We start from the raw sequence: 11219 nt of genomic DNA on the forward strand, positions 1-11219 counted from the left end.
CAGCTAAGTGATGCAGTGGACAGAGGGTTGGACCTGGAGTCAGAAAGACCTGAGTTCAAATCCAGTCTCAACTCCCACTGGCTATCATTTAACTTGCCTGCCTCAGTTTCCTCATCTGTTAAAAAGAAGATAATAATAGTAGGTACTATTAGTTGCTGAGTTGTTGCGAAGATAAAATGAGATAATGATTGTAAAGTACTCTGTAACCTTAAAGCACTATTTGTTATTACAAAAAAATTTTTAAAAACAATAACCACCTTGAAAACAATTTTTTTCAAAGAAGCAAATTTAAATAACATTACTTATTATTTATATTATGTAGCAATGCCCATGATTCCAAACTTCCCACTTCACTCTAAAATATCACCTCCTTTAAAACAGAATTGTAAATTATTTACTAACCTCCTTTAAAATAGTTGTAACTTACTAATCTACCACTGATAGAATATTCAAAAAATAAATGGTTCAGAAGACTAAAGTTGACCATTTTAATTGCCACAAGTTTTAAATTTTTAACCTGTTCTTGAAGAACATACCTCTTTATTTCCCTAAACAGGATATACTGTATGGCCATGAGTAAATAATCCTTTTAATCTCCCTCAAACTTCAGTATTCTAACTTATAAAACAGAAATAATAATACCTGTAGCTTGCCCCCCTAGGTTTTTATGAGAATCAGATGAAATAACACAACTTCAAAATACAATCCAAAATTCAGAATTTAATCTTTTTTTAATGGCTCTAAGTTGTCATTTTAATTCATAATACACACACAAACAAACACAAACACACACACACACACACACACACACACACGTAAAAATACCCTCTATACTAGATTACGATAAACTAATTTTTGCTTCTTCCCTTGCCACAAAGCTAATGGTTACTGTTCCTTTTGCTAGTGTTATCTGCCTCATGATGTTCTCTTTCTAGTCTACTGAGATGATCAGAATTCTATGTATACTGAATCACTAAGTATTTTTATTAATAGCTTTTTATTGACAAAACATATGCATGGGTAATTTTTCAACATTGACCCTTGTAAAAACTTCTATTCCAACTTTTCCCCTCCTTCCCTCTACTCCCTCCTCTTGATGGCAGGCAGTCCCATACATGTTAAATATGTTAAAGTATATGTTAAATATAATCTATGTATACATATTTATACAGTTGTATTGCTACACACAAAAAAAAATCGGATTTAGAAATAAGGTAAAAATAACCTGGGAAGAAAAACAAAAATGCAAGCAAACGATAACAGAAAGAGTGTAGATGCTATGTTGTGGTCCACATTCATTTCCCAATGTTCTTTTGCTGGGTGTACCTTGTTCTGTTCATTACTGATCAATTGGAACTGATGTGGATCTTCTCATTGCCAAAGATAGCCACTTCCATCAGAACTGATTTTCATATACCATTGTTATTGAAGTATATAATGATCTCCTGGTTCTGCTCATTTCACCTTGCATCAGTTCATGTAAGTCTCTCCAGGCCTTTTTGAAATCATCCTGCTGGTCATTTCTTACAGAACAATAATATTCCATAACATTCATATACCATAATTTATTCAGCCATTCCCCAAATGATGGGCATCAACTCAATTTCCAGTTTCTAGCCACTACAAAAAGGGCTGCCACATACATTGTTGGCACATACAAGCCCCTTTACCTTTAAGATCTCTTTGGGACATAAACCCAGAAGAAACACTGTTGGATCAAAGGGTATGCGCAGCTTGATAACTTTTTGAGCATAGTTCTAAAATGCTCTGCAGAATGGTTGGATCCATTTACAACTCCACCAACACTGTATCAGTGTCCCAGTTTTCCCACATCCCCTCCAACATTCTGCATTATCTTTCCCTGTCATTCTAGTCAATCTGACAGGTGTGTAGTGGTATCTCAGAGTTGTCTTAATTTGCATTTCTCTGATAAATAATGAATCACTAAGTATTGAATGATGGCTCAAAGGCTTCTCCTAAAAAAGAGAACTGTAGGCACTCTGGGCTTGTGTTTTATAGAAACTATATAAGTTGCTTACTTTCAAGTTTTAGGAGTACCAAAAAAACCATACTCATCTCATCAGCATAAATGAAAGTTTTAACTCCAGATAAGTGAGGATGCTACTAGGGTAGTATTTTCTTTCTTCACTTCATAACTTTTTAGCTGGAGATAGAAGAATCTCATTGGTCTTTTAGACCCTGGCAAGTATTTTATTTCTAAAATCAGGTTGGTTTTGTTTTTGTGTGTTTGTTTTACTCTTTCCCCAACCCCAAATTTAAAGAGAAGTCAAAGAATATGCTTAACAGCATAATCATCCTTAGCTATCATAAAACATTTGTCATAAATGTTTTTAGTAATGCCACTAAGTAAATGCAAATCTTTTGGATGGGCCTAAGCCACTTATGCATTACCTGGTCCTTTTTTGCTAATGCCAAAACCATTCCTTCTGCCATTTTGGCTCTGTTGGCTTGATAAGTTTCATTCTGCTCTTGAAATTTCCTCATGGAAGCTGTTAATAGAGAGTCTTTATTTAGAAATTGAGAATATTTCAGGTCTAAGCCTTGTTAGATTGCACCAGAACTTACTTTAAAGACATTCGCTAACTGAAAGATAGATACAATGCAAAAAGATCATGGAAGTTGGAAATGGACTATATTAATATTTTTGCTTACAAACATGATCTTCTGAGCTCAGTAATTTATTCCCCCCTGGAGGGCATTGGTAATAATTAAATCAGACATAAATTACACTAAAATGATACTACCATTACACCCCAGCTTCTTAGACTAGTTTGTAATCCCATATGGAGCTTCATAACTGAATGTGGGAGTCACAAAATTATGATTTATTATAACTAAATATTTTATTTGCATAGCTATTTAATAGCCCTAGATACCCAGGATCATATAAAAATTTCTTGGGCAAAAAAGAGTCAGGAATAGAAAAAGTTTAAAGAAGCCCTCCTCTATACTTACTAAGCATCTCTCTTCTACAGTGTACAAAGGGCTGAAAAAATATTTTCTTTTATCAATCTAGGTGAATTTTACATTATCTTGTTAGAGGGAAGGTAGACCTAGATTCAGATATCGGCTCTGTCATGTTTCCTCATTGGTAAAACTGGACATAATAAATCTCTATACTATTTTAGTTCAAAGTTTAATCTACTAATTAGATACAGTTCACTTGTATCAATCATATAAGGGATTTTGAAGATCTTAAAACATAATATAAATGTAAATTCTTATCATTTTTATAACCACCAGAGTTCTATGTTAGAGAGCAAATCACCAGTACAGCTAAGCCTAAAAGCCAGATCTTTTGATTTGTCTACTCATCACTGGATCACAATGACAACTGAGAGAAGCTAATAGGTTTTAATATACCAAGAAAACAGGCCCAAGGAAGACAGCAATCATTCCCATCTATTCAACATAAATGTAAATCACACTTTTTCCCCAAAAAGGACATATTTGTGGTCAACTGTTATATCAAATATTTTGCTGTATTGTTACTTTCAAAGGGAAAAAAAAATCCAGAATATTTTATTAAAAAAAACCTCAATCCTTAACCAACTGGGGAAAAAAAAGCAAGAATACATACAATCCTGGTGCTTTTCCAATGCAATTTCAAGCTTCTCTTTTATCTTCTGCAAGTTTCGCACCTGTTCAGCATACTCTTTGGTAAGGAAGGAATATGCATATATCAGGAATGGATAAATATTGGATAGAAAATTTCAAAAAATGAGTTGAAAATGATCATGATTTTCTGAAATTAAACATTTTTTCTTTTAAGAAAAACTAGGCAGAAAGAGTTTCTCTTTAACAATGAGCAATACAAACAAATAATTTTATTGCAAACTAATTATGTTACAAAAACAGTGAATACAAACAAGAGATCCTACTTAGTTCAAGAGAAGTAGTACTTAATACTTAATTTCAAAATTCATTTCCCTTTTTGCCTATATACATGGGATATCTAGCAACTCAATATATAAGCCATTTGTAGGTCACACTTTTAATCTTTCAAGGCAGTTAAGCAAAATTACATTCTGGCTCAGCTAACAGCATGCTACTGTGACCTCAGAGTATAAATACTTAATATTATAGGAATGTAATATAAACTTGGATACTCAAGAGAAGTTTATTCATTTCTCAGACTCCACAATAAAACCCAACTATCCTTCAATGGGTAAATTATTCCCAGAAAAATCTATATTGAATACTTAATCTGTTTTTCAATTTTCTGGAGGTTTATTTTAGGGGTAATGGAAGGAAAGAAATGAAATAACATTATCTTGAATTCAAAGAAATGTAAAATATGGCATACTTTAATATTTAAATGATTTATAATTTCATCAGGATAGCTATTTCTTCCCCTAATATAAATGGCAACTCTTCCATGCCTCAGTAGCTAAAAGCTAAAAATATTCATTATACACAGGCCAAAATTCAAAAGTGATGAGTACCTTTACACTCAGTTAGGCTAGTCTTCTGACAACAAATTCATGATTTCTTTACTGGGTCCATACTAAGACTTTTCCAATTTGGTTAGATCCATCAGAGCATGGGATCTATTGACACAGCTTTCTAGAATCTAGGGTACATCACCTCCATCCCAGATAAAGTATAATGGGAAGTGTATAAATGGGAAATCTACCAAAGAAAACAGCCTGAGTAACAATGACATAACTGAATTCATTACAAATATATCGAGTTCAAAAGTCTACTACTATAATCTTCATAAAAAGGATATAGTGAATAACATTAAGATTGAAGACATAAACACAAGCCAAAAAAGATATTCCTGAATTGTCCAAAGAAGTAAAATCTTTATAACATCAGTCTGCAGTTATAACAGTAAGAGACATTCTATTCATTAAGAAGAAACTCTGCCTTATTGGACTAAATACAAGGAGTACTAAAAAACTCAACTTCCAAACATTAATCATCATTAATTATGATAAATATAATTAATAATTAATTAATAAAGACCATCATAGGTATGGTCTGGAGAAAAATTTTAGCCTAAGAAAAATGTCAATGGAAACTAAAAATTGGAAATGTGTTACAAAAAGTCATTAATGATACATGAAAATATTCCTAGTTAGAAAGAAATCATACCTTTACTCCAAAATTTTCTTTCTTATGCAACAGCAGTTCATTATTCCTTTAGCTTGCTTTACTGCTTTCATTACTACTGCCTCTTCTTGGAATTATCTTGCGCAAATGGGCATATTTGCCTTATATGAATATTCTTAATATCTTATACTTCTATTACAACAAATTACTGTAACCAGTAAAAGTTGTCTTAGTCTTCTAATCTTTAAAACATATGCTAAGTAATAACTCTTGCTATAACCCTAAGAAGAAAAACATTCAAATCAGACAGTATTGAATTTACTGTTAATAGAATGCAAGGATATCATTTTTTTCCATTTATAATCATACAGTCACAGAAATTCAGAAAGATTTACAAAAAATAAGTCTCCAGACTACCCCACTCATATAAAATAACGACATTTATAGGTAGTTCAGGTAGTGCATGATCTCTTCAGTGTTCACTAGAAGCTAAGCTCAATTGTTTAGGAAAAAAACCCAACTTTCACAGCTTTAAAAAAAAATAAAAATATAAGAGAATTTGCTGACCATTTATGTTTATTTAGTTTATGAAAATCAGTGTTAGTATATATAAACATCAATATACAAATTTTACTAAAGCTGCATCTTATTTCAATGATCTTTGATTTTACTGACTTGGATGTTCCTTTCATCAACACAAATTGAAATTTTTCCAAGTCTTATGAGATTTTCACAAACTGCTATGGCCCCAAAAATTCATCACCACGTAGGCAATATTTTGATAATTAGTTTCTGGCACTAATCTGGATTGACCCTTATGAAAGGATTGACATATAGTCTTTAACTTGGCTTGAACTCAAATCAACATCAATTTTGCTTTAAATGTTTCTGGCCTTCGGCTACTCTGATACAAGTACCACAAGGCAGAATAATGAGGAGATTGAGAATGTGCTCACTTCCTAAATCCTTAGACATAAGTTGACGCTATTCCATGCATTTAGAAGTCCAGTGTAGCTGAGCAGACAAAGGGTCACCATCTGAGTCAGGAAAACCTGGATTTATAACCTTTCCCCCCCCTCATACTAATGGTATGATTGTAAGTCATTTAACTTCTTAAGAGCTTTAGGTAGCTCTAAGACTCTGACTTACAGATGAATTGTCAATATGCTTCAGTGGAAAGGAGTTTCTGAAGTGGGAAAGTTTCTCCATACTGATGACATCAAAAATTCAAACCAAAAATTTTTTTTAAAAAAAGAAAGTAGGACTTTTTGTGTAATTTAAACAATCTACTCTAAATGATTTTTTAAAAAAAGAAACTGATAATATGCCTGAAAAGCTAAGACCCCTAAAAACAAATCTCTAATTCAGGTATTATCTAAATTATGACATAGTTTAAATGTTTTGCTTTTTAAGACACAGGAATGTTGTATTTATTTTCTTACAAATTAATGAACCTACCAGAAAGTTTAGCCTCTAGTTTCCTTATCTGTTCATTTCTTCTAAATAGCTGGGATGAAAGGTCTTCTCGAGAACTGCTTCCATCAGAAGCCTGTCAAGTTATAAAGAATTATAAATAATTTCTGAAAAATACTGTTTAAACATTTCTGGAGAGTCAAATGAGGAATAATTTCACAGTAATTTGAGAAGTAAACACTGAACGAGAAGCTCAGACCATCTACATTAGGCAGAACTATGCTGTTAACTGTGTGACCTTAACAGAGTCCCTGGGCTTTTCTGGGCCTGTTTTTCTGCCTGTAAAGTGGAAATAACACTACCTATGTTCATTTGCTTTACAGATCTTAGAAAGGACTTGTGGGATAAATAATATGGGCTTGAACCTCTGTTTTAGAATGTCCCATAAGATATGTGACTCTTTCTTAGAATACAGATTGCTTAGAAGAAATCCATTGTAAACTCAAAGACTAATAGAATGTTAGTGATAAATGGGACCCTGAGATCATATATTCTCAGCTGTCTCACATTTGACAGGTGAGTAACATGAAGCCAAGAAAAGGTGACTTTACTCAAGATCTTAACTTAAAATGGCAAAGCCAAACTTCTTATATATGGGATAAAATATGTTAACAGCAACAATCAAAAAAGTAATTACTTCTTAATACTTTTTCCAAAGCATACAGTCCTAAAATATGGTGACAGCACAAGACAGGCATTATTTACTTTAAAGAAGGAGAAAAGACTAGGTCTGCAACTAAAAAAACACTACAATGATATTAATAGAAATTCTTACCCAATAACTTAAACTGTAACACATTAGAGACAGGTATGGGGAACTTTACTATTGTTAGTAAATAATTTGTTTTGGACATATGTTTGATAGAGCAAATCAATTAAGTCAGAAGCTTCAAAGAGAGAGATTTTCCCAATTACAGTTTCTAAATATAAGACTTTTTATTGCAATACCCTTAGCCTTGATTTGTTAGAAAAGACTGTGCTTGCTGCAATCTAGCATCAAGGAAAAACAGGACTCTTGCCAGAGTGTTAGTATTGGTAACTATATCCTCCTGCCTGATGCACAAGTGTACTTGTATTTCCTGTTAATATCTGGTAGCCAATGCAAACTCAAATCTAGAAGCCTGCTATACCTACAATGTACAATAACAACCCACTGCCTTGTAATTCGACCTAGGATCCAGCTGGCATAAAAATGGGAAGAGTGATCTGACTTGAAAGACCGCTTCAGTCACTCAACAAAGGAACTCTGTAATCCACAAGAATATCATTTCCTCAAATGCACTGACTTCTTAGTTTTTAGTGTTTTAAACTACAAATTAGTTTTAAGACTATAGAGCCCATTCCACCTTCTCCAGTAAAGTCACAACTGACAAGTTTAGCAGTTCAATGAGAAAGAATACAGGGTATATAGATAAACAGTTAATATACCTAGTCTATCTCTCATTCTACAATGTTCAGTATTCAGTGACATTCAAAATGAATATACCTGAGGAAATAATAGCCAGGGGCACACACTTATCAGACTCTTAAGAAGAATGGGGAATATAAGGAATCCCAGATTTGGAAGAGACCTCAAAAGCCATCTAGCCCCAATAGTAACTGACCAAAAATCCCCTCTAAACTATTCTGAACAAGTGGACATCCAACTTTTTATTTATTCAAAACCCCCAAATGGGAATCTCATTACCTCTCAAGCCAGTCCATTCCAATTTTGGTCTTGTTAGGGAGGTTTTCCTTAACCTATAAGAGAGTGATCTGCTCACAACTAAGAGAAAAATCCCAGAATAAGATTGAGACTTAAACTGTTTAAATGGCTAAAATTATGAAATCCAATTAAAAAAAAAAAAAAATACAGATCAAAAGGAAGCCCTTATCAAAACCATCCTCTATAGCATCAAGAAAAATATCCAAAAGAGCATAGGACAGGTCATGCTAAATAACCAAAAGGAAGAGTTACTTACAAAATCATCTCCTGAGTCAGCCCCCACAGAAGCAACAGATTCCTTGCTGATAGACCTTGGGATTCGTGCAGCTCCTCCTGGCCGGGGTGCAATGGCAGCCTCCTCCGCAATCTTCTTTTTAAGTTTGGCAAACATTTTCCAGATGGGGCTATCTTAGTTGATTTTTCCCCCCACCTCTCCCACTAAACCAAAGAAATGATGCCCTAGAATCTACTGGTGAATCACTGAAGGGCCATTAAACAGCTCTCAGCAGCCAAAATTTCCATTTAAACCTGATGAACTTTCAAAACCCTCCAAGGGTTCAAGACATCACAGTATCTATACAAAGCAAAAAAGAGAGAGTTCTGAGTTGGGGGCATCTTTTTTTAGAGGGAGTAAAAGGTGAGGGGCAGAAAGGGGATAGGTCTGAACTTCAGGCTTCAAGATTTTAGACAGATAATTAATAAAATACAGTTAATACATGAAATTAACAAATATAAATGGAAGAAACTACTTAGGTAACCAAAAAAGCTGTAATATATTTATTCAAATACTTAAAGTAACCATGTTTACAAGGTGACCTAGAGAGCTATTTGTAAATTAACTAGAGATTTTCAGTTCAGTAGTGAAGGGAAGGAACAGAGACAGGCAAGGAACAGAGATCTAAACAATGATCAAAGGCATATATAGAAGCTCTGGATAGTTTTTAATTGGGTCTCTCTCTATTCAAGACTAGTATCCCAAAGGTAAGCAGGTAAGCAATATGATTCAGGCATTTGGACCTTTATAAATTTTCAATTAATGTAACCAAATATGATTTTTTTCCTGAAGTAATCTGATAAGAATTACCCCAAACTATACTTTTTATTCCTGTGGCAGAAATAGCATATTAATATATCTCAGATTCAAATCTCTTTCCTCCCACTAGTCTGCAGAACATCAATACTGAGTTGTAATCATCACCTGTCTTGTATGTGAAGAATTATCACTGCCAAACTTTGTTCTGAGAACTTGACACAAATATGAAGACGATCTCTTTTACCACTCGATATTCATTTAAACTTGTGCAATTTGGAAAAACTCCACAATTCATTACCTTCAATTATTTTGAATTACCCACTCACCTCTTTTTTATATATATGTATCAGACATAAAATCAGCTTTCTTGTTACTGCATTCTGTCCTGTGTGAAGAAGGCAAAAACAAAATACATTTGATGTTTCCTCTACCAATTTTAATTCAGAGGAAACATACTACAAACATATTGTACTATTACATTTCACATTTTAGTAGTCTGATTTGCCTTGTGCTTCTATTGGCTGATGAAAAAAATATTCTTAACTTTTTTTCCCCATAGGATCATAGAACTTAGAGCTAGAATGGTTCATCAAACCCAATATCCTCATTTTAAAGATAAAGAAACTGAGGCTTAGGAGGCAAAGTTTCATAGCTAAGTAAGCAGATTCAGGACTCAGTGCTGAATCTTGATTTGAAATTCTACTTCCCAAGCATCGAAGAGGAAAGAAAAACAGCTACTAAAAGAAAAAGACAAAAATAAAATAAGCCAGAATCCACTGACCAGGATGTACTTCCTAATTTGTTCTGTCAAGTCACAAAGGTCATATAATAAGCTGATTATGTTGCCAGACGTTGGCCTGCCATTCTCTCCCAGGCTCACCTTTAGAACGCCCCGGAGAACTGCAGCCCTAAATTTAATGAAGCTTTTAGTCTAAAGAGCAAAAGCCCCAAGTGGGAATGAACTGCTGACATTTACAATTCTGGAGCGCTCTCCCTCTTCATTCATCATCTTTTTCCGCCTCCTCTATCAAGGGCTTTGTCAGCTAAATTCATAAATTAGGACAGAATGAGACCTCCTAAACAAATATAAGCCAATCATGCCATCGTGCAAAGGAAGCAAGTGGCTCGTCCAACTGACCGGGGCAGAATCCAGAACTCGAGCCACATCTTCTGACAACAGACCCAGAACTATTTTCAGTACAGTCCCCTGTCTCGAGTTTAGAAATGAGCAGGAATCGCTTCAGGACAAACAAGCTTGGCTCCCTACAGGATGGTGAGGGCCTCACAGGCCCTTCAGACCACCAAACCCACTCCCCCCCCCACCACTTAACAGACTGGGAGACTGAGGCCTGAGGAGGAGGAAGTGACTTGCCCAGGGTGACACCGGGAGGCGGTGGCAGTCAGGTCTGCAATCGAGTCCTCCTGGCTCCCAGGAGGGGGCTCCTTAGAGACCCGCAGGCAGACCAGCCCCCTCTGACTCCCTGAGGGATGCAAGGACGGGGCGGGGAGCCGGCCCCGAAGGGCTCCTGGTGCGCAGCTCGGGGTCCTCTCGGGGGAGAACCCTCAGCCCGCCCGCTTGCCGCGGACACCGGCCTGACCAGGGACTCCTGCTCCGGGCCCGCGCACCTGTGGCTCGCACCGACTCGGCCAAAGCCCCTGTCTCCCAGGAGGAGGTGGGGTGGCGGCAGCGGCAACTTCCGGAACCCAGTCCCCAGCGCCCCAGCGGAGGTGTCAGCAATACCTCCGAGGCGACAGCAGCCCCGGACCCGGAAGCGCAGCAGGCGGCGCCGGAAGTGACTGTGACGGCCCGAGCGCTTTGAGGGCTCTGCGCATGCGTTACAGTCCAGCGAAGCGACTAACTTTTTTCCTTCTTTTCTCCTCATTACCTATTTTCTGATTGAATAGAGAGGTACTAGATCGCGGCGCGAG

General features: G+C 35.8%; 1 protein-coding gene across 3 annotated transcripts in view; it reads right to left on the reverse strand.

The window, feature by feature from the left end:
- Positions 1–9701, reverse strand: part of GOLGA1 (golgin A1) — a 53063-nt gene extending 43362 nt beyond the window's left edge. Inside the window, exons 1-5 of one of the 3 annotated variants that reach the window (XM_023494116.2) lie at positions 9617–9701; positions 8514–8831; positions 6538–6628; positions 3602–3676; positions 2413–2510 (exon numbers count right to left, since the gene is read on the reverse strand). In XM_023494116.2, the coding sequence (XP_023349884.1) occupies positions 2413–2510; positions 3602–3676; positions 6538–6628; positions 8514–8648 (399 nt within the window). In that variant the 5' untranslated portion in view covers positions 8649–8831; positions 9617–9701. Of the gene's footprint in view, positions 1–2412; positions 2511–3601; positions 3677–6537; positions 6629–8239; positions 8293–8513; positions 8832–9616 lie in introns of those variants that run through there. The other 2 variants (XM_031954290.1, XM_023494117.2) reach the window with 2 other exon arrangements.
- Positions 9702–11219: the final 1518 nt, after the last annotated feature.

Source organism: Sarcophilus harrisii, chromosome 2 (assembly GCF_902635505.1).
Source record: "Sarcophilus harrisii chromosome 2, mSarHar1.11, whole genome shotgun sequence".
NCBI lineage: Eukaryota > Metazoa > Chordata > Mammalia > Dasyuromorphia > Dasyuridae > Sarcophilus > Sarcophilus harrisii.